The 24,318-nt window shown below is 34.0% G+C and overlaps 1 protein-coding gene across 1 annotated transcript in view; it reads left to right on the top strand.

Moving 5' to 3' along the window:
• The first annotated feature begins 8,508 nt into the window (after positions 1-8,508).
• Positions 8,509-24,318, top strand: part of CSTF3 (cleavage stimulation factor subunit 3) — a 63,085-nt gene continuing 47,275 nt past the window's right edge. The window contains exons 1-3 of the mRNA XM_039866483.1: positions 8,509-8,720; positions 20,533-20,634; positions 20,754-20,849. Coding sequence (XP_039722417.1) covers positions 8,694-8,720; positions 20,533-20,634; positions 20,754-20,849 — 225 coding nt within the window. The 5' untranslated portion in view covers positions 8,509-8,693. The remainder of the gene's footprint in view (positions 8,721-20,532; positions 20,635-20,753; positions 20,850-24,318) is intronic.

Raw genomic sequence — 24,318 nt, 5'->3', positions numbered from 1 at the left:
TAACTTGTTGCTGAGATACTGAGTACAGTTCCAGGGGAAAAAGGTTGGCAGGGCCACCTGGCTGCTCGGTGGCGGGGATGGGCGCACACTGCCCATATAATGACTGCTGCAAAACAAATGCTGAAGCTATTTTCCCTTTTTGCCATTTTCGTAAAAGTGAAAATCCTCTTTGGGTTTCTTTTGGTTAGTGAAAACAGGTACTAACGATATAGGTGTCTGGTAAAAGTTAAGTAGTTTAAAGTAAACTTTTGAAAAACAGAGGATACCTGTATTATTATCTACTATACATATTTAAATGTCCCCAATCGTCCCAATATCTTTTATACTTGTATTTTGTTTTTGTTTTGATCAAAGACATCCAATGAAGAATCACACAGTGTTTAGTTGTGATATCTCTTTAGTCTCTTTTAATCCAGGATAGTTACCCATCTTTTTTATTTTTATCTTTAATAATATTGACATTTTTTAAGAGTTAGGACAATCGTTTTGCCAAATGTCAATCAATCTGGATATCTCTGATGGTTTCTCATGACTAGCTCTAGGTTAAAAATTTGCCAGGATACGATATTGCTGATTTGTGTCCTTTTCTTATCAGTTGTTATACCATAAAGGGTTAACTCAGCAGGCTTGATTGCTCAAACTCTGCTGTGTTCCAAAGATAGGATTGGACCTTGATCTGCTCCTGGGAAATAACCTCTAAGCCCTTGGAATATCCAGCTTGAAAAGAGTGTTTTGGTACTCCTTTTGTCCTGTATCAGTCCAACAAAATAATTTCTGCTAATAATTCAATTTATGGTAAATACCTGTTTTTATAAACCTAAGGTCCTGGACTATGCTGTATCAGTTTGATCTCTGAAGTCTTGAGACAGGATACCTAAGGCCAGTCACATAGTGCTACATGCCTATGTTAGTGACCCCCAAAAAAACCCTGAACACCAAGACTTGGGTCAGCTTCTTTAGATGACAACACTTCATACATAGTTGCTGGGAGAATTAAGTGTTGTCCATGTGACCCCACAGAGAGGACAGCTAGAAGTTTACTCTTTTTTTCTCCTAAACTTTGCGTTATGCTCCTTTCACTCTGCTGATTTCAATCTATCTCCTTGTACTATAATAAACTCTGTGAGAATAACAGCTTTTTTGAGTTTTGCAGATTCCCTCCAGTGAATCATCAAGCCTGAGGGGGTCTTAATATCAGTTTGCTTCATTTGTGTTAACTTTGCTCATTTTGCTAAGTACCTCCTGAATTTCTCTTATATAAAAATCTTTTCCTTTTGTAATTAGGAAGTATTCTGTGGAGTGATACTTTGAAACTGTATGAGTAGCCTGTTCCCCAGTAATCTTTCACATAATAGTATTTATTGATGATTCTTATATGAATCAATTATTACTGTGGAGGCTATACAATGGTGATATTTTTTGGTAATAGCATGGACTCATGTCCTTTTTTGTTAATCAGTGAGTTATAATCCATTCCTGTGAATATATTTTGATGCTCAAATTGACCAATATTAGACCAGTTGTACCCGCTTCGAGCTGGTTTCTGTGTCCCCATCAGTTTTTCAACACTTCCTTACTTTCTGATACATTAAGATGTTCTGAACTCACCTTGTCTTTCCCTGTCCGGTTCTTGGAGTCAACTGTTTCTCCAAGCAGCCCTTGTTCTTTTTACTTTTCTTGAATATTTATTTCAAAAAGAGTCTTCTTCAGCCTCTAGGAATGATGAATAGAAAACAGAGTCAAATTAGTCTACTAGGAGACTCAGAGAAAAATTCCAATCTACTTAAATAATCTTAAGAGTCCCTGATTACAGAATCTTTGGATACTTCTTCAAGAAAACCTCAAGTATGCATACTTTCCTTATTCTCTCATTGGGAAAGTAAATGTGTTGTATACCAATACAATCCCCTCCATATCCTAAGACCTAACAATCTGAGAAAGTTCTAACATGTAACAAGATTTCAGAGAAGTTAAACTATACATTTTCTAAGAAGCCAATATCTTTTGACCTTCCAGATCTGGTCAGAGCTGACTATCAGGTCAGACTATCCCAAATCTACCATACATGTTTCAGTTCAAGGGTTGAGGACCTCTTTATCTTACCTCTTTATAGTAGTGGGTCAGCCCACATTTGGAGTTTGGTTTAACTCTGAATCAAATGAGAAGTGATTGGAGGGTTTGGGGCAGCAGCGTGACATGACCTGGTTACATCTGAGCAGATCACTCTGACAATTACATAGAGAACAGACTGAAGGAGATATGGAAGCTACTGGAAAGCACTCTCAATAGCTTACTGCAGGAAGAATAATTGATTGAGGGCCCACGCTGCAGCACTTGGAGACCATGTTTTACGCTGGCTGCTCTCAGTCAATGACTGAGCAGAGCAGGCCCCTTCCCAGGAATCACAGGACACCTCTGACAGATGACTTTTCTTAACCACACAGTGGCCCAAGACTGTTCCACCAAATCTTCTTTTTCTCTTTTTGGGGTCAAACTTGCATTACAGTCTGACAGCTCTCCTAGCCTCTCCTAATTCCCTCCTCATCTTCTCCCACAGGGGTTTCCCATAATAAATTTATTGTACATTTAATACTGTCTTGGCATCTAAACTAACATTGGGATTAAGGGCAGAAGCAGCGAAACCAGTTAGAAGGCAATCACGATAATCCGGGTGAGAAATTATTTTATCGTGGAGCAGGGTGGGGGTTGTAGGAGTGGAGAGACGTGATTGTGTATATATATATATATATATTTTATATATATATATATATATAAAATATATATATATATTTTTTTTTAAAGTAGGGTTTACTAGAATTGCTACTAGAATAGGGTGTGAGAGAAAGAGAGAGGTCAAGGATGACTGCATTGTTTTTGGCCTAAGCAAAGATGTAGTTGCCATTTTCTGAGATGGTAAAGCCTACGAGAAGAGCAGGTTTGGGAAATAAGATCAGAAGCTTCATTTGGGACATGTTCAGTTTGAAATACTATTATATTCCCAAGTTCAAATGTCATAGGCAATTCGTTTAATAAGTCTAGAGTGCAGAACAGAGGTAATAGTTGAAGATATAAATTTGGGAGTTAGCAAATAGCTAGTATTTGAAGCCATGAAACTGAATGTGATCAAAGTAAAAAAAATACTTTTTCTTCTTTGTTTTTTCCTAAAGGTTTTATAGTTTTACTTAGGTCTGTAATCTATTTCGAGTTAATTTTGTCTAATTGTGAAGTATAGGTCATTATTTAATTTTTTGCATATGTATGTCCAATAATTCTAGTACTATATGCTGAAAAGGCTATCTTTTCTCTGTTGAATTACCTTTACACTTGGTCAAAAATCAGTTGGCTGAATGGATCAATTTCTGGACTCTATTTTGTTCCATTGGTCTATGTGTCTGTATTTTTGTCTATACCAGATTGTCTTGAGAAGTCTTAAAATCAGCGTAAGATCTTATCTTGTTCTTCTTTTGCTGTATAAATTTTAGAATTGGCTCATTAATATTTTCAAAAAAATCCTGCTTATATTTTCATTAGCATTGTTTTGAAACTATACATCAATTGACAGCTTCATATTTAATAAATCTAACATTGTCAGTGAGCTTTCTCCCTTATGCTTTGCCTTATGCTCTTTTTCATAGTTGTATCCTAATGTTTAAATACCTTTACTAAAGTGAAGTCTAGAATTTGCTTATCTTTTTTAAGGGAAGTTAGTAATTAAGCATTTAAATTTATATTGAGTTTCTAGAAGGCAGAGACTTTATCCTACTTATATTTGAATCACAGTATAAAGAAGATTCAAAGTACGGAATAGGACTTCAGTAAAGGTTTGTGAATTAAATATCTAAATCTGAGACTTTTAAACAATTCCAATATCTTCAAACATAATGAGAGAAAGGGCATGTGGAACTTCTATGACACAAGAGAAAAAAACTACTTTTCCTTTTAAAAAAGGATCCACAATGATGGTCCCTGATGAAAGTTGAAGAGAACAAAATAAACTGTCCCCCAAATTTTCACTCATCACAAGACTTAGATTCCAAAAATGTCAAGGCAAATTATATTATAGATAAGACTCATAGTCACATATTTTACCTAACTTCTCGTATGTCAATAGACACTTATACAAAATTTTGATCCAAAGATGAGAAGCTTCTCTTAGAACTGATTAGGTTTATTTTGGTCATTTATGAAAATTCTGTATTTGGGGGGGGAGGGCATAGTGGATTTCTTTTTGTAGGATTTCACTTTAAAAGAAAATTCATTGCATGATTAAGCATTTTACTTAAAAAAAATACCTCACTCTTTTTTTCTCAGCTACTATTTGATTTAGTGTGCTTCAAACAAATGATTTTGATGTAAAACTAGAGTGCTCAGATTTTTAATCTTTCAAAACCCTCAGTTTCCTTTATTTTAATAAGGCTCGATTAGCAACAAAAGCAAAAATAAACAAATGGAACTACATCAAACTAAAATGCTTCTGCACAGCAAAGGAAACCATCAACAAAATGAATGAGAAAATATTTGCAAATGATATATATGACAAGAGTTAGTATCAAAAATATATAAAGAACTCATACAACTCAATAGCAAAAAAAATGAACAATCAAATTTAAAAATGGGCAGAGGATCTAAATAGACAGTATTCCAACGAAGACATACAGAGGGCCAACAGGTACATGGAAAGGTGCTCGACATCACTAACCATCAAGGAAGTGCACATCAAAACCACAATCAGATATCACCTCACACCTGTTAGAACAGCTATTATCAAAAAGACAATAAATAACAAGTGTTGGTGAGGATGTAGTAAAATAGCAGAATGTTAATAGTGTTTTTTTTTAAGTGTTCTTTAAAATGGGTCATTTTTTCTTTCCTTTTACATTTCTGTATTAACTACATTTCTATAATTGTATAATTTTCTAAATTGAAAATGACTTTAAAAATCGTATTATTAAAGAATAATTAGAATACCAATTCTTCAATTCTACAAACAAAATTTCTTCTAAAAAAAGGAAATCTTGCCATTTGTGACAACACAGATGGACTTTAAGTATGCTAAATGAAATAAGTCAAAGAGAGACAAATACCATATGATCTCGCTTTTTTGTGAAATCTAAAACAAAACAAAAAACAACCTTATAGATAGAACAGATTGTTGGTGGTTGCCAGAGGTGGGGGTTGGGGGATGTGCAAAATGGGTGAAGGTGGTCAAAAGGTATAAACTTCCAGTTATAAAATGAAAAAATAATAAATAATGCTCCGTCTGTACATTGACTGACACAGTGAAACACATTTGGGAAATTCATTACCCTTAAGATGGATCAATAATTTCTCATCCAGAATCATTTAGAATTATCTATGTATATAGGCAGTGTCTTTCTATATGACCATTAACCAGTGTCTAAAGGAAAATGGTAATTTTATTAATTTATTGTCAATTGGATGAGCATTTTAAATTATTTTTCCAATTATAGTGGTGAATTTTCACATTATTTTATTCTCTTTTCAGGCCTCTTTTGGACCAAGAAGAGACATTTATCAAGCAGTTGGCTGGGGTTAGGGGTACATGCCATGATTAAGGAAGCTAGCAAAGATAAATGAGCCACATTGGGATGAAAACTATGACTTCATTGACAAAGCGTTCCAACTAACCAGCACAGAGATAATAAATACATACTTCTTGGAACTTTGCTTTCTCTCTTTTCCACAAGTGTTTTCTCTGTAGTCCCCGAAGTATGGAGACATTTTATTCTCTAAACTTCCAGCAGAACTCTTTGTGCCAGGGGTAGCACATTCCATCCTTCTGTGTACTATTACCAGTAAACAGCTAAAAGACCATCACAGAATCTAAGTATTTGTTGCCTCATAAAAGGAATTTAGAAGTCTTTGGATGAAAATCACCACACAGAGTATAGTGGTAGTATTATACTATTGTGCAGAATATTATTACACCAAAGATTATGAGGCATACATAATTTACTGACTGTCTTTTGTGGGCCAAATTCATGTCCTGAAAACAGACTTGGCATTTTAGATAATGTAAATTTATGGAGATTGTAGATTTTTCCCCTAGAAAATGAATACATCTTTTATACAATTTCTAGGATAAAGGATAATGATAAAACTGTGGAAGCAAAGTTCTAAAATATTCATTATTTTTATGCAACATCGAGTTTTCGAAGTTGGTAAAATCTGTTTTTAAAAATTATTTCTATTTCAAATGAATCATTTGGCGAACAAGCTCACATAAAAGGTAAGGGAACAGAAAAAGAAGGGGAAAGAGGAAATAAACGGATAATTTATCAAATTGCGGTTGTGTCACGTTTTAGGTTGCAAGGAACAGAACTTCATTCAGTCTTAGGAAAAAGGGTTAACCATAAGGACATGTACAGTTTTAAATTATTAAACCATTTCATAACCGAGATGATTTTAGGACTGGTGTCCACTTGGTTTCTCTTTCTTCCTTTCTTTCTCTTTCTCTCTCTTCCCCCAACCCCAGTGTCTCTCTTCTTTCAGCTTCAACTTTTCAAGTAGCATACATGTGATTGGATAGTTTAATTCACGTGTGAGTCTATTGGGTAGAGTGATTCCAGTGTCCATCCCTGACAAAAGCATTTAAACTCTTATGAGGCAGGAGGAAGCAGTATAAAGTCTATATCATACCAATTAGTATAGGGCTCACATTTTTTAAAAACAAAAAAATAGCCCTCCACAGAAATCAAAATTATACATACCCAACATTTATTACAATGGAAAAAATATATGTGTATGATGGAACACAAAAGGAACTATGTAAAATAAAAACTGTTTTTCAAAGTGGTGAGATTATAATTGCTTTTCTTTCTCTCTCCTTTTTCATCAATATTGTTGTTCTAGTGCTTTGACTAATTTAAGGAAAATTTTAAAATATTTAGAACAATGAATATAATTTAACAATGTCCAGATTTTAAAAAACTGATCATTTTCAACTCAAGCAGTAGTCATATTAAATTTAAGAAATCTGTAAAAACTGTGTTTAATTAACATTCAAATTCAAGATGAGTCAGTGGTCATTCTGAGCAGTTTTATCATGTACATGGACAATTCATTATTTGGAAGTATTTTATATACCTTAAAAACTAAATCACAGATATATTGGTGTCCTGTTCACACAAGCTTTCAGAATATTTGCCCGTCTTTTTAAATAGCTGTAGTCATGTGCCTATTAACCTTTTTGTAAAATAGGTCAAAATATAAAAAGCAGACTGAAATATTTGGAAAATATAGCTGTGAAGGTGAGGAGGTCACACATGCTTAACATATTTATAGCAAGTGGGTATACCATATCAAGTATAACATACACTCAGCCTCTTATGCCCAATTTTAACTTACATGAGTTTAAAATTAGAAATAACTACGGAAATCTCTGAAGAATTTCTAAAAACTCAGTTTGTTTACAGAGCTTTTACTTTATCACCGGTGATGCTTAATTTATTTTTTTCAGATTCCGAAGGACCAATACTAGCATTTATCATCAGCAGATACATTTCTAAGTGTTTAGAATAATGGATCAGGTGAAATATTTATTTATCAGAGTGCCTAATTATGATTGCTCAGCAATTTAATAATTGCCATTTATGTTTCTAATAAAAGTGTAATGTAAGTAACAAAAAAAGTTAGTTCTTTCATCACATGGTAAACATGCTTGGACAGTACCCTAAAATTCTGATGAATATTTCTAGTGATTTGCGATAAGGAAGTGATGTTCTTAACCAAGTTTTTTTTGTCAAGTGGAAATTGTATTTGTCTGCCACCTGGGGGATTCATGGGAACATTGCAAGTGGCAAATTTCATAGTAATATTACAATGTACCTGTTAATAGTATTTTATTTGTCTTTTGAGTGATATTGGCTGATGTGCAAGGGAACTGTGGCACGGGAAGTTAAATTGCTCATCTAGTTGGACATAAAGCCAGGATTCAAATGAATGCAGTCTGGCTCTAGACTGAGCGCTATTAACTTCACTTTGCAGATGCTGAGCTTAAAACCTGGGCCTTACTGATTTCAAAGCCTTAGACACTATAGTAAATGGTCGCAGTATAACTTAATATGGGTTTGATATTCCTTCCCTCATCCCCAAAAGCGTAAAATGCATTAGCTTAGACCACAAAAAACCTCGAAAGATTCCTTATTTCCAAAATACAAGAGGCATTTAACACTTCACATTGCTCCCTAAGACGGCCAGTGTGCCCGAACTTAACTGACTGGCAGCCAGGCTTCAAGAGAGAAAAACCCGGACCACATCGCGATAATGAAATTCCAAAAGGCCCGCGAGCCTCCAAGCCAAAGTTTTCCGCCTCCCAGCCGGTTGCAGCCAGTTCAGCAACAGTTTTCCAGCCCAGGGCCGTGACGTCATCACAGGGACTGCCCCGTCCCTCTAGGATCTCTCTGCTTCTGCGCGGCCGAGTAACCGGCGAGTTGAGCTCTTAGCCCCACCCACTGCCCCGGAAGTTAATACAGAAGCCACACCTCTCTTCTCGGCCGGCAGGGGCGCAGCCATTTTAATTCATATCTGAGTGGGCGGTGGCGTTTCGTGTTGGCTGTCTGGCTCCGCTGGGCAGGGGTTAACTTTGTTGGTTTGGGGGTGGTTTTTAGTTTAATTTTTCTTTTCTAGCTTCGCATCGCGAGCCAGTTCGCACGTTCTAATAATCTGAGGCCATGTCAGGAGACGGAGCCACAGAGCAGGTGAGGAAGGAGAGTGGTGGGGCCTCGTGGCGACCTCTTTTCTCCACGTCTCTGTTCGTCTTAGTACTCCAGCCATATTCGCTTGAGGGAGAGATCAGGGGTGTAATAAACTCGGAGAACCGGGTACAAAAAAATGGTGGGAATGGGGAGCAGTATCTGAGCTTTAAAATTATTTTTGGCTTCTCTGTTTTACGCGTTAATATGAACAAATATTTGATTTAGACAATAGCTAGGAAGCTATTTCGTTCAGTTTAGGTTCATGGGACTACTCTGGTTGGATGTCTTCCTTTGATACCGTTTTGATGTTTGGGTGGTTAGGAATTGATTATTTTAACATGCACTCGCTGTTTACCAAAAACTAGACAATATTCCTTTCGCCCCTTCACGGATATGTACAGTACTCAAATAGGTTACTAACTTGAGAAATAATTTGCGGTTAAACTAATCTGAGGAAATAGACTTGCCAGAGCGAACGAAAAAACAGTCTAGGAGTAGGACATGGTTATGCTGAGTGAGATTTAGGAATTTTGTGGTTTCTCCCGTTTCATTGTTTTCCCTCTCTTCTACATTTCAGTATCGTTTTCCAGCAAGACAGATATTGCAGAATTCGGTAAATCGGAAATGAGAAGTCCGTTTTGGCCATTGTAAATAAAAGCATCTGTTTTAATACCGAGTTTAAGTGACGTTCAGATATTTCAAAATTTACATTTTAAGTAAATAATTTGGCGTGGGGGTTTTTTTGCCTTTTATTTAGAATTTTGTAGGATGATATTTACTTTTTAATTTGAAAGGCGAAACATTTTATGAAAGATGTTATTCAGTTTGTTTTTCTGGTATATTTAGGTAAATAGTTTTTAAAATGGAGGCTAGCTAGCCTACAGTCTCAGTTTCCTGAAATTTTTCATTGCCATAGCAACGAAATACACTTAGGTTTTCGTTTTTCAAGTCCCCAGCTTATAACCTAGAGGTTGACAGAGATGAGGCAAAATTGGAGCGTTCCTATTGAATAGTCTTGGTGACTGTAAATTTCATTTTTGTCAGGCAAGTTTGCCTAACTGAAGTTTGTGTTTGCTTGTCGACTGATTGCAGCCCTGAAATCTTTGCAGTGTTGGCATTATATCTGATGGCCAAGACTGCAAAGTCTTAAAATTGTCTAAGGTCTCTTTACACCTACCTACCCTTTTTCTGGACTCATATTTCGTCATGTGAAAGTCGAGGAGGAATAATGCACTGAAATTTTGGAATTCTTAAATTCATCTAAAATTGTAAAGACACTGTAATTTTGCTATGACCTTCAATATTTCAGAACTCTGGTGTTTTAAATGGGGGAGATGTTGGTGAAATTTTACAGAAAAAAATTCTCACCCAAAATTTTATTGTGCAAAGTTTAGAACATAGAAATAAGTTAAAAGTGCAGTGAACACCCATGGTACAATTCTTCACTACGAATCAACGATTGTTAAACGATTTGCTGTATTTGCTCTATTTCCATGCATATTTAGTTGAAAGTCAGTCAACACATATTTCAGCCCCGAGTATTTCAGCATGCTCATTGTTCAGCATCATCTCCACATAATTCAGCAGTAATGCCCTTATATAACCATCATACCATTTTCCCACCTAAGAAAATTAATTTCTAAAATCCAGTCTATGTTCAGATTTGCCCGGTTGTCCCAAGAATGTTATTCATAGGCTTTTTTAAAAATCAGAATCTAATCTAGGTTCACATTGCATCATGTCTCTTGAATAGCCCCCCATTTATTTCTCCTCTAAGATATTGTCTATTTGAAGAATCCAGATAGTTTTATAACTTCTCATTTTCTAGGTTTGATTTTTGCGTGTGCAAGTGTCATTTAACTTGTCCCTTCATCTTCTGTATTTCCTGAAAACTAAACTCAGCATTGATAATATTTAGGTTAAATATTTTTGGGTAGAATACTTTATAACATTACGTCAAAAGGTACCTCAAACTAGGTTGTCCCGCTATTAGTGATGTTTGAAGTTTGATCACTTGGTTAGGGTGATGTCTGCTGTATCCCTTATTATGAAGGATTATTTTCCCCTTTGCATGTAGTAATCTGTGGATTGATACTGTGTTCCTCAGTAACCTTTTACCTAGTTATTAATTGATAATCTGAATAAATCAGTTATTACATTGGAGGTGGCAAATGGTCGTTTTTTAAAACTTCTGTTACTCTACTTGCTGGCTCATATTTTTCTGTAAAGAAAAACTTCCTTTTTTTTTCTTTGTCCTTTTCAAAGGTTGAATATCACTGTGGATTTATGGGAAGACATTTTTTGACATTTGATTACCAACAGAGTCATCCTTATATAGTCTTTAACTTTTAATGACACATTTCAAACATGCAAAAAAAAAGAATAATATAATGTTCCTATCATAGATTTTCAACCCATGGCAAATCTTGTTTTCTCCATACTTTCACTTGCTCTTCTCACCTATTATTTAAAGCAAGTCCCAAATATTGTATTATTCAGCTTTAAACGAAATGGTGATTTAAAAATACCTTAAAGAGTGACATAATTAAAAATATGAATCAGTTTGCTTTATGTATGAGTCAGTGAAAATTTAGAGCAAAAGAAGAATGCCTAAAATGACCAGAGATAATAGACAAGAAAAAGAGATTAAACAAAAGTGAAGAATCAAGAAAAAAATCAAAACTACTCTGAATCAGATTTGCTTTGGAAAGATGCCAAGGAATGGAATAGACAAAATCCTGCAAGCTTTTAGCATTGAAGCTCAAAAAATTTTTTTAAATAAATCCAATATCTTAAATTGCTAATCAAAAATATGGATGGTCATTTTTTTCCTGAATATCTGGATTTGTGTTCTTTGAAAGAGGGAAATGGTCGTAGACAACCAAAATCACTGATAAGGTTTATTGTAAATATTTTTTACTCTTGTAAGGAAGTTCCATTTTGCATTTACAAGATATTTAAATGACTTTGCAGTGTTTGTGGGTATTCTTATGAAGCTTTATGTTTATAGTTTTTGCCAGTTTAATGGTGACAAAACTGTGTACATATAGATCTCCCCCACCTACCCCACAATGAAAAAACATCTGGTTCCTATGCAGAATCATGGCTATATTTTTATCTTGTAGGTATTTTTTTAACTGCTAGATTCAACTTTTAATCTCATTCTTCTTTAGCTCTATTTTACCTTGTGCACTACTCTACAGCATTTAGTAGGCTATTGTTTATAGTTCCTCCACTGAGTTTGAGCTTGAGTTGAAGGGGTTGCCTTATTTATTCATGGTTGTATCTTAAAAACCTAGGAATACTGTTTTGATACTTAAAGGCGTTCAGTAAATGAATAGATGAATTTTGCACCAAGGTTATTTGTGATATGTTACGAAGTCTCAGAATTTAATCTTTTGGGAAAACAGATGCATAAATAATACAAAATAAAATATTTAGGGCATACGAGTGTATGGTTTCTAAAGTTTGTGGGATAAAAGGAGAGAGAAAAATGTCTTGGGCCAGGTCAGTTCATATGAACCTTTAAGTCCTTTCTAAAATGTTTATACTTTTGTCTTTTAGAAAAATAAGACTTCACTTTTTAAACAATATGTAGCCTATCCTAAAATTAGGAAGGCCCAAAATATAAACAAAATTTCCATCCTCACTTTGGAAAATTTTCATGACTTGAAGAAGCACAAATAAATTGCCAGTAGTCCTTAAACAAAGCGGGGAAATTCAGGGCCATAAATCAGTTTGTACTTTTGGTGAAAAGTAAGTTTGAGAAGATAGAGAAAATACAAAAAGTGTTTTCTTATGTACTTGTTAATGAAAAAAGATGAAACACCAACAGTGTTGAAATTTGAAGCCTGATTTATTTTGTTGGGTAATTATGAGTACTTACTAGCAGTTAAGAGGTAACAGCGCCAGTTTTAAAGCCAAAATGGATGTGTTGGAGGATGCTAATTGTTTATATCTGTTTTTAACAAAATCTTTCAATAATAGCTTTTCCTACTTTGACTCCTATTTTTAAGTGGCAGGCAAATTTGATTTGATCTTTATTTCTAATATTTTTTGAGAAAACTGGGTGGTATATAAAATATTTGGCAATGATTGTTCCTAAGAGAGATTGATCTGATTACTGAACTATTGATTTTCCTTAGAGGTACAACAGAAAGGTACTGTGTTTGGAGAGATTGTATTCTTTCAGTATTAGGATTACAGGAGTTTCAGGGGATACAGGAGTTGACTTTCTCGATAGACCTAGAACCGCAAGCTCTGTATTCAGATATTTGTACCTATTAAATGGATAATTGCCATTTGAGTCTTTGTTTTGCTGAATAGTTGGTAATGAATGATGTGAGAAATGATCTTAAAAGAAATTTGAGCTGGGCAATGTTAAAACTAATTTTGGATTAATGGATACTTTTAATAAGCACTAAATGTTGAGAAAACCAGAAGGGCAAAACTATGTACTAATTGATGTTTCACTTAGTTTATCTAGGGAATTAATATCTTGGCTATTGGTCTAAAGCCACATTTTTCAAATTCTAAAAGATTAAAGTTTTATATTTATAATTTGTAGCTATTTGTTTCCTAGGAGATGTATAAGCAAATTTAATAAGCAAATATGATAAGTATAATTATTTGGACCAATAACCTTTAGCCCATTTTTTTTTTTTTTTAAGTTTTCGGGTTGTTTGCATGCTTAGTAGATTTTTAGTCTTTGGAAAGATCGAAGGGATTATATAAAGGGTACGTATTCAGGTTCATACACAAAAAATCATGTAGAGTTCTGTTGCACAGGACTATGCTGGCATCCAGTCCTAATGTCACCTGTCACATAAAATACTTTATTCTCTAGGCATATGAATTGGCTCAGTTACAACAGTACGTGCAGATAGTCTTGCATAGTGCTATCCCAGTCTTTTAATTTTGAGAAAAGTTAGCTATCAAGAGAGACTTAAGACTTCAAATATATAAGTAGTATATGCACTTTTCTTAATGCTTTAGGAAAAAAATTGGATTGATTTAGGTCTGATGCCAATTTATTTTTAAGGAAACACAACATTTGAAAAGATATATTTATAGAACTAGGTAGATTAGTGCTTCTCAAAATGGAGTCCATAGTTCATTGCATCATAATCACTTAGGTGCTTTATAAAAAGTATAGGTGTTTACACCCCAATTTCAGATGTTCTATAACAGACTCCGAGGCTGAGAATTTTCCTTTGAAATCAGTACCACTGGTGATTTTATGTAAATTAAAGTTTGCAAACCACTTACACAGGGGTTGAAGATACCTGAACCTTAAAAGTTGTTTTTGAATACATTCTTGATAAAATAAATGGAGAAAAGAATTGCAGATTATTTGATGATGATTGGGCTTTTGATAGTATTTTACTGATTTTCTCTTGCCTACTATATTTAGTTATTTACTCTTAATGGGAAATGACCATAAAACCAAGTTTGAGACTCATCTCTGTTAAGTTTGGTCATGGTCAAGATCTTATATGGGATTCAATCTTTAAACTTACCATTTCCCCCTCCCCCATACTTTTGACATTTATTGCTCAGATTAAACTTTCATTGATCTGTATTTTAAGTTAATTTTAGTATGACCTCTAGCATAACACCTTCCCCATTTACCACAAAAATAGCTTTTTAGAGAAAGAACTACCTTTTTTCTGTCCAAGTTGTACTTTCCTAGTGGGAATGGGAATGACACTTCTCCGTTTCCCTCCCTCCAGTTAACTACTCCCTGTTAATAAGTTATGCTGCCATATAGAAAGTGGTTTGCGGTTTCAATAACGCTTATTAACTCAGTTTTCCAGAGGCTACATGACATATCCACAATTATATAAAAAGACTATTAAAAATGCTTCTCTCTTTTCCAACTACATATGCTTCATCCAGAACAATATATTGCCATAAACTGCAAGTGGAAGCAATGTTTTCAATTCAGCCAGACAATAAATTACAAGAAATGTAAAACAGTACTATTGTTTTCACTGATTTTTGTTTTTTGTTTTGGAAAATATTTTTAAATGAAGTGAGTTTGTTTTAAGATGAATTAAATTTTTTTAGTTTTAATATAATAATATTGATAGAAATAACCCACATTAAAAATAAAAACAACAACTCTTTGGTTCCTCAGTATTTAAGTGTGCAAAGTGATTCTTTACTTTAAGAGTTGTGGAAATACTACATGGTGCCCATGAGGTCACTGCCCTGAGTTCAATATCTCTGATTTAGCTTGATATAACAAACAAAATATTAATTTAAGCATGGAAAGTGAAAAGACAATCCACCAAATGGGATAAAATTTTTATAAATCATATCTAATAAAGAACTTGTATCTATAACGTATAAAGGACTCTTGCAATTCAATGATAAAGATAACCCAAGTAAAATTGAGCAAGAATTCTGAATAGACATTTTCCCAAAGATACATACAAGTCACCATTGAGAACATGGGAAAATGCTGAACTTTATTAGCAATCAGGGAAATGCGGATCAAAACCATGAGATGCCATTTCACACGCACTAAGACGGTTATAATCATGAAAATGACAATAACAAGTTTTGGTGAAGAGGTGGAGAAATTGGAACCTTCATAACACTTCTGATGGGAATATAAAATGGTTCAGTCATTTTGGAAAACAGTCTGGCAGTTCTTCAGAATGTTAAAACAATTACCATAGGACTTAGCAGTTTCACTTACTGGTGGTATATATGTAAGAAAAAAGAAAACTCAAAATGAACACCCAAAAACTGAAACAATCCAAATTCCATCAGCTCGATGAATAAATAAAATGTAGGCTAGCCATGCAACAGAATATTATTTGGCAATTGAAAGGAAAGTACTGATAAGTGATAAAACATAACCTTGAAAACATGCAACATGAAAGCCAAAAACAAAAGAATACATGTCGTATGATAGCGTTTACATGAAATAACTTCACATCTGTGGAGACCGAAAATAGATTGGTGGTTGCCTGGGGGCTAGGTAGTAGTCCCCAACCTTTTTGGCACCAGGGACTGGTGCTCCTATGAGAATCTAATGCCTGAGGATCTGAACTGAGGGTGATGCTAGCACTGGGGAGCACTACACACACAGGTGAAGCTTCCCTTGCTGGCCAGCCGCTCACCTCCTGCTGTGCGACCTGGCTCCTTTCAGACCACGGGCCACCGGTCTGTGGCTCACGCTTTGGGCCCTGGGATAGGGGATTGGGAAGTGGGAATGGCTGTTACGGGTACAGATTTCTCTTTGGGGTGATAAAATGTTTTAAAATTTTAATATTCAGAGTGGTTAGACAACTCTGAATATTACTAAAAACCATTGAATTTTTTAATTTAAATAGATGAATTGCACAGTATGATTATGTCTCAGTAAAGCCATAGTTAAAAAATAAGAAAGATGAAACATGTAATGGATTTACCAGACCTCCAGGATTTGTCAGTTGTACATGTGTTGTTGTTCACAGAGAAAATATAGTAGCTTTTTAGCAATATGCTACTAAAAAAGCAGTTCGTAGAACAGATGCTGGAGAATTCTTCAGTAGTATTTCCTCCTTATACAAAAAAGTACATCATTAAATCACCATTTTTTCCTGATTTTGTACCCATTCAAAATTGTATATGTTGGTGTGTATCTCTGTATACTTCATGCAGTTGTACTATTTTTCTGGTTTTTAAAATTGGCACAAATCAAAGATGTTCCCAAAGTTCTACTAATATCATTGGTAATATGCATGCCTTGGAAACTTGTCCAGCTTTTGTTCTCATTTGATTTGGGGCCCCATCCTATTCCCTACTGACATCTAAAGAATGATAATGGGATTATAGTTTATTTCAAAGGCAAAAGCTGAATTTTGATAGTTCTTATAGTAATAAGTTTTGGAACATGTGAACATGGGATAGCAGGTTTTTTTGCTATAGTAAGCAGAGTTCTGACTTCATTCCATTATAAATAGGCACTAGAAATGTGCCCTTAGTTTTCCTAGAGTGACCTATTTCAGGAAATAATAATACAACTCAATTCCTTATGGAGGCATTGTCTCCTGTTGGATACTAGAAAACTCAATTTTCCTTTGCCTATATCAATATGGTAACCAGGCTAGAAAAGAAAGATGTGCTTGTTGGCTGTCCAACTGGTTCATAGCCATGACAATAAACGACTTTTTATTGTGGAAATTAAATGTGGCCACAACGACCAGAGTATACTCTTGGTCATTTTGGTTAGCTTCTATGGTTAATTAATTGATTGAGAACTATCTATATGGTTGTTTTATGAACATTTAATGACATCCTTGGCCAGTGGAAAATATTTAGAGGTGTAACATTCTGAAAAGAGCTGAGCCATGATTCTGTCAGATTCTAACTGGAATTTGGGTTTAATGTAATTTAATTATATTTCTTATTATGCAAGGGGTTACTAGTTACTTAACAAGGAATGGTGATTAATGCTCGACAGTGTAGATGCTCAACAAATGTTTTTTACATCTGATCGCCACCATCCTTTGCATGGTTCTTAGATCCATGGTAACTCCTTTCCTCAGGTGTCTGTGGACAGAATTTTAGGGGTTCCATGAACTAGAACGGGGAAGATCCTTTTTATTATGAGTATAGGTAAGAAACCAAACTAGTAGTCTTAGCAACAACTGTGAATAGTGGGACATAAATATTCAAATTATTGTTGCGCATATCAGTAGACTCACCACTGGATCATGTTATATAAAACTTTAAAAATATTTTAATAATCATATTTCGGTGAAATTGGTTTCCTTTAAAAACCCTCATATTTTGTGTATGTAAGAACATTATTCTAAGAAAGGGCCCATAGGTTTCACTAGACTACAGGAAGGTTCTGTGGCACCAAAAAAGGTTAGGGACCCCTGGAAAGCCATGGTTTTCAACTGAGGCTGCACGTTACAACCACCTGGAAAGTTTTTTTTTTTTTTTTTAAAGTGATCTTCCAAGCCTGTTTTTGGGAATTCTTATTTGATGGACAGTGGGGCTTGAGCATCTTTTTAAATCCCCTTTATCCCAGTTGATTCTAATATGCTGTTTGGGTTGAGAATCACTAAAGTAATGGCTTTATTTTGGTAAGGAGACATTTATACTTCTTGCTGCAATTATGTTGGTCAAATATGCTATCTTCTGAGTTTTTGTTTGTTTTGTTTTTTTAAGAAATTATGGTATACATTAATTTGGTAGGTTAATTTTCAGCAAGTGGTTGTTGAGAGCTTTGGTCTCCCATCGGGCTGCTTTGAAACACTAATTAACTTTGACTAAAGCAATTCAAGTATCGATTAACTGTTTTTTAGTTCCTGATTTAAACTTCTTGTATCATATTTACTTCTTATTTTATCATTAACATTTATTGTTTGGTATCTTATGAATTAAGATCCTAGTTTATTTAAAAATATTTTTAAGGTTTATTTTTTCAAGAAGTATCCCTTTGAAAGAAGAAGTTATTTTGTTGTATCCAGGTGCCCCTTCAACAATGTCTAGCACATACTAGGCCCTGAGCAAATATTTCTCAGTGAATAGTAAAAATTCAAACAGCAGAAGAGTATGTAGTGTAACATAAATGTATGTAGCATGTGTGTCTCCCCAGCCCTCCCTTTTTTAACCCAATATTATAGAGATTGTTCTATGTTGCTGCTTGCCTTTTTTTTTTTATAGTGACTACAAGTTCCATAATATATGTAACCAGTTCTTTTGTACATGATTATTTAAATTACTTCCAGTCTTATGCAACAAAACAGCCTAGTAGCTGACTATTCTTCAATATACATCCTTGTGCACATGCGCCTAGCATATGTTGCCGGGGTGGAATTCAAGGTCCGACATTCACATTTAGTTTTGATCAGTGTTACTACTTGTCACATTTAGTTTTGATCAGTGTTACTACTTGCCCCTGCCAACGATGAGAAAATGTTTGTTTCTACATACCCTTACCAGTGCAATGCGAATTATAAAACAGGTTGATCTCTGTCATGTTTTACGTTTACATTTCTTTTGAATGTTTAAACTTCATTGTTACTTTTTCTAGGAACTATTTAAATACTTTGCCTTTTTTTTTTTTCTTTTTTTTTTTGTTGGCTGGTCTTCTGTTGACTGGACTTTATGTTAATAAATTTAGTACTTTATGTGTTGGGGATATTTTTTAAGTTTGTGTTTTGACTATGATTATATTTTCGAATGCACAAATTTAAACTTCATGAATGAAGCTCACTCTTTTCAAAGGCTTCTGATGAGCCTTTCTCATGCAAAGATAAATTTCAACATGTTTTCCTCTAGTTCTTTTTTTTTCTTTTTACCGTTTAAGTCTTTGCTCTTACTTTAGTTTTGGTAGAAAGGGTAAAATAGGAATTCAGCTTTATTTTGATAAAGTTGACTTTGCAGTTAATCTAACACAATACTTTGAATAATCCACCATTCTAACTTGAAATGCCACCTTTATTATTTGCTGATTTTTCCAAGTATTGCTCCCTTTCTGAACCAACCTGATTCAGTGATTGGTTTGTCACCATTACCAAACTGTTTGTCATTTTATGTTTTAATATGTGGGTGGGGCCAATAGTCCTCCTTTATTAAACTTTTCTAGTTTTAGTTTCTTGAGGAATCTATTTATGAAGCTCTTGCATATTAGTAAAACGTAATTTTGATGCAAAATTACATTAGTCTTTTAAAACATGTTTTCTTTCTAAATTATATGTATCAGTGGTAGAAACTAATTTATTTTAAAGAAAAGATTATATTTCTCCCAGGTATTTTTTTTTCTAAAAAGATGACTTAAACAAATTTCCTAACTTGTGTTTGAACAGAATTGTTCTGAAATATTAATTGCTACTACCAGGGCTTAGAATATATCAAAAGATAGGAAGGGGGGAAAAAATCACCTGTACTTCCATCATTTTTTATCCACATGACCACTAAACATTTTAGTACAATCTTTTTAACCTCTTTTATTTCAGATTTCTTTTATAGTTTTCATCATGGTGTATATGCAGTTTGTGAATCATGTTTTTAAAGCTTTTTTATAAAATGTTTATGTCATTCTGTACTTTTCCTTTGTGGCTCGGGATAAATGCACTATAGCGGTGTTTCTCAAGGTTGGTCCAGGGACTCTGGGGGTTCCTAAGACTTTCAGAGGATCTGTGAGTTCATACTGTTTTATCATAAATTTAAGATATTGTCTGCCTTTGTCACTCTTAATCTCTCGTGAGTGTACAGTGGAATTTTTACATGATGTGATATCACAACAGATCAAATACAAAAGCATATGTGAAAATCTAACTACATTTTTTAAAGTCAGACATTTAAACAAATATATGTATAAAACAAGAGTATTCTCATTGAATTTTTAATAGTTATTTTTCATAAAGATATTATTTATGTTAACATGTAAATTTTATTTGAACACTAATGAATATTTAATGTTTTTGTCTGTTTAATTTCTAATATAGTAAATTTGAAATAACTCATAAACAAAAGCTCTTTGGCATACTCAATAAGTTTTCAAAATCTAAAAAGGGTCCTGAGACCACAAAGTTTGAGAAATGCTCTTCTATAGTATTTAATATAAAAGATGGGTTTATTTAAATTTTAAAATGTCTTCTAAAAGTATGTAATCACTTTTGTTTTTATGCAGTTGCCTTAAGATAACATATATAGATTACAGAAAATGCAGGCCTCTTATAAGAGGACATTTTTATGCTTTGTACTGTGATATTGTATCCAGGGACTGATATATTGTGCTTGAATTAAATTAAGCATGAGATTTTTAAAACAATAACTTCAGTTCATTACTTTTTCTCCCCAGGCAGCTGAGTATGTCCCAGAGAAGGTGAAGAAAGCTGAAAAGAAATTAGAAGAGAATCCATATGACCTTGACGCTTGGAGCATTCTCATTCGAGAGGCACAGGTTTAGTGATATAGGATTACATTTCCTTCTCTATGGGTCCAATCACACTACTTGGTTCTGCAGTAAATATTTTCATAATCCTAACATTGTAAATGCTGTTTATTGGTTTTCAATTTTAGAATCAACCTATAGACAAAGCACGGAAGACTTATGAACGCCTTGTTGCCCAGTTCCCCAGTTCTGGCAGATTCTGGAAACTGTACATTGAAGCAGAGGTTAATATTTTATTTTACTTTTCTTATATAGCATCTGATGGGAATTGTAGCATACACTATAGTGGTAGAAAACAAGTTAGGAACATAGATAGCACAACTAGGACAAGGAGGATTTAAATGTTTCTTGCCTTTATTTTGTAAAATAGGTATAAAGGAGTAATTAAAATGAAATTTTGAAATTTGGGTCTTTACAAGCTGATGATTGTTGCATTTTGGAGTTGCAACAACATTAAAACAGTTTCAATGGTATTGGAGTGCTTTAGCCTTTTATTTACTTGTCATGTGTCAATTTATTGCCTCCTGTGTCATTTATTTAGAGCTCATTTTTCTTTTTATTCCTACTTACAAACTAATGTGAACTACTGGTTATAAGAAAATACAGTAATGTTAATTTAGTTTCATAGGTGTTTTGAATGTCTCTGGTTAAATGAAACACTTAGATGGAAAATTTATTTCAGATTTTAATTTTGTGAAAATACATGGTTTGTCAATAAATGTAAGCACTTCAATAATTTAAAAAAAATTTTTTCTGTAGGATAAAGTTTACATTACACAGGAATAAGCTAATGTGACTCAAACCTATATAATCATAATTTACCCCATGATACTGTTTTTTTATTGCTTTCTAACTGTCTTGATATACGAAGTCAGGCATTTTAAAGAGGAAGGGCCTCATTTGATTAGAAGGGAAATGTTCATTTTTGAAGACTGGAATTAGCAGTCAAGATGATAATAAAGCATTAATATATCGATAACAATTGACACCAAGTAATCATTTCTCAGGTTATAAAGTAATGGAATGAAAGGGGTGAGATGGGAATAATTGGTATCCACATTAAGTTGAAAATGATATCCATTTCTTTTAATAACTTACTTTACTTATGAAGTATTTTTATTTCGAATATTAATTTCGTAATATAAATTCTCAACATAGTCAAGTACACTGCAGCCTCGTCATAACATTTTCCACAATAGCTGAAATTCGATAATATGTGGGTCTGTTTTGGACCTATTCAAAGGGCTTTAGTCATCAGCAATACTGAACAGACTTCAACACAACACAGTGTTACCTGTGATGTGTCCCTCAGAGTGGACTCAATCAACAGCAGTTTTAAATTGAGGCTACAGTGTACTCATTGTATTTGTGCTATAGTTTATATTGTATTTGGGAGGGGGGAATTACTGGACAATAGCAGGAACATTGTGTGTTAAATTTTTTTGCGTGTGGTTGTATATGTGGCATGTGTGTTTGTGTGTATGTATGAGAGAGATTGTACCTTACGTGAAGTCTGGTTGTGGTTTTGGCCCAAGACCATATCCTTAAGGTTTCATCACTTATCCTTTGGGACCATTTCTTTCCTCAATATATTTAATCATCAGAGTAGACTGGCACAGAATTCACCAGGTAAGTGAATAGGTCTGTCTGAAGTATGCTGAAGCCAGTGCTGCTTTGTAATACTCATTAAAGCAAGGAACCTGGAGTCCCTGTACTTGGTCTGCATTCCAAACACATTAACTTATATGCAAACTCATCAGAAACGAACGTAATTGGTATGTAACAGTTTTTGTATAATGAAGTAATACTTCTGAGTTTTAGAAATTTCTTTCAGTTTCTCAAATATTCAGGCATTATTTTTGCATTTTATTATAGCGTAAGTTAAACTGAAGTTGGCAGTTAGATACTCCATTCTATAAGTAAGAATTCAATCAGTCTGTTTCTCCCATTTCCTAACTGAAAGTATGAACTGCATTCTAAAAGACCAGATATTATTCCAAAGGGCTGAAAGTTGTCTCAATATCCAGCTCATTTCATAATATTTCAGAGCTGCTAGCAGTTGTCTGATTTATATAGTTGGTAATGTTTGCAGTTATTTTATACACATACATACACAAGTGTGATTGTAAGTATAAAACATCTTTTGAGAAAAAGTGGTAAAGAACATATTTGTGTTAATTTTGTAAACTTAATGGTTTAGAGGTTAAGATGTTAAATTGAATGCTGACTTCAGAAATGTATATCCTGAGCTGTGTTTTTCTCTTTCCTGATTTGCTCTTCATTTTTTAAATTTTCACATTTTGTATTTTGTTTAGCCTGTGAGAGGCTAAAATTTTCTTTGGCTATGTCACCCAATGTGGCCTTTAGTATTTCTGGAGAAGATACATAACCTATTTATAGTACATTAAAATCTAAAGTAATCATAAGAATGTCTTTACATTAAAGGTAGTTCTAACAGTGTTTAGCTAACATCCTGTATGCATTCTCAAGAAAATAAAGTTTTGTTGATACATTTGTTGTAACAAAGTACTTCATGGTGGGAAAATTGTAATGTTGCATTTATGTTCAGTTAAATTAACTTGGATGAGTCCAAATACATTTAGTTCTTTTCTAACAGAAAATAGGTACATCTTTAATAATAAGAGATAATTTGCTTTCCCAGAGAAATTTCTTATAAATCCTGTTTAAGATCAAAGTGGCAATAAAGGTTTTTTTTGTTTGTTTTTTGCTTTTAAACTTGAGACATCAATTGCATGTTATAGCATAGTTTTTAGTAAAGAAGTTAATGACACTAGTCTGATGTTTTTAATATTTCCCAGTATATCAGCATTTCTCATGTCAGTGAATATTTAGCAATAGCTAGTTAACTTTTATAAAATTTAATCTTTAAAATGTCCTTAATTTCATTATCCACTTTTATTTTTTTGTAAAGCAGAAATTATTGGATAAAACTTTTTGTTTTAATGAAAGGGCATTTAGGACCAACATCTCTGTATTTATAATATTATGATATAATTTCAAAATTAGTCCAAATTAGTGTTGCATATATTATGCAGTCATGTGCTGCATAATGACGTTTCAGTCAACAAAGGACCGAATATGTAATGGTGGTATACCATATAGCTTACCTGTGAAGAAGTCTATACTATCTAGGCTTGTGTAAGTGCACTCTATGTTGTTCACACAATGATAAAATCACCTAAAGATGCATTTCTCAGAACGTATCCGTGTCGTTAGGCAACACATGACTGTATAGGCAATCACATTTTGCCTCAGGTATGTGAAATGTATTGCTTCACTCTTGAATTCCAAAACTGCTTCTTTACACGATTTGACAATATAAGAGGAAATAATTGTATGATTACTCTTATAGTGACAGTTATCAAGCATAGAATCTAAATATAATTGTTATGATATAAAATTCTTTTGCTACTGTTTAGTTTTAAAGTAAACATTATAGCAGTCCCCAATTTTGACACCAGGGACCTGTGCTCCTATGAGAATCTAATGCCAGATGATCTGAGGTGGAGCTGAGGCGGTGATGCTAGCACTGGGGAGCGGCTGCAAATACAGATGAATCTTTGCTCGCCCACTGCTCACCTCCTGCCATGTGGCCCGGTTCCTAACAGGCCACGGAGTGTTACCGGTCTCTGGCCTGGGGATTGGGGACCCCTGTTTAATACATCTATAGCC

The sequence above is a fragment of the Pteropus medius genome, unplaced genomic scaffold (assembly GCF_902729225.1).
Source record: "Pteropus medius unplaced genomic scaffold, Ma_sr-lr_union100, whole genome shotgun sequence".
Taxonomy (NCBI): Eukaryota; Metazoa; Chordata; class Mammalia; order Chiroptera; family Pteropodidae; genus Pteropus; species Pteropus medius.
Note: the sequence above shows the minus strand (reverse complement) of the source record. Positions and strands in the feature narration are given on the sequence as shown.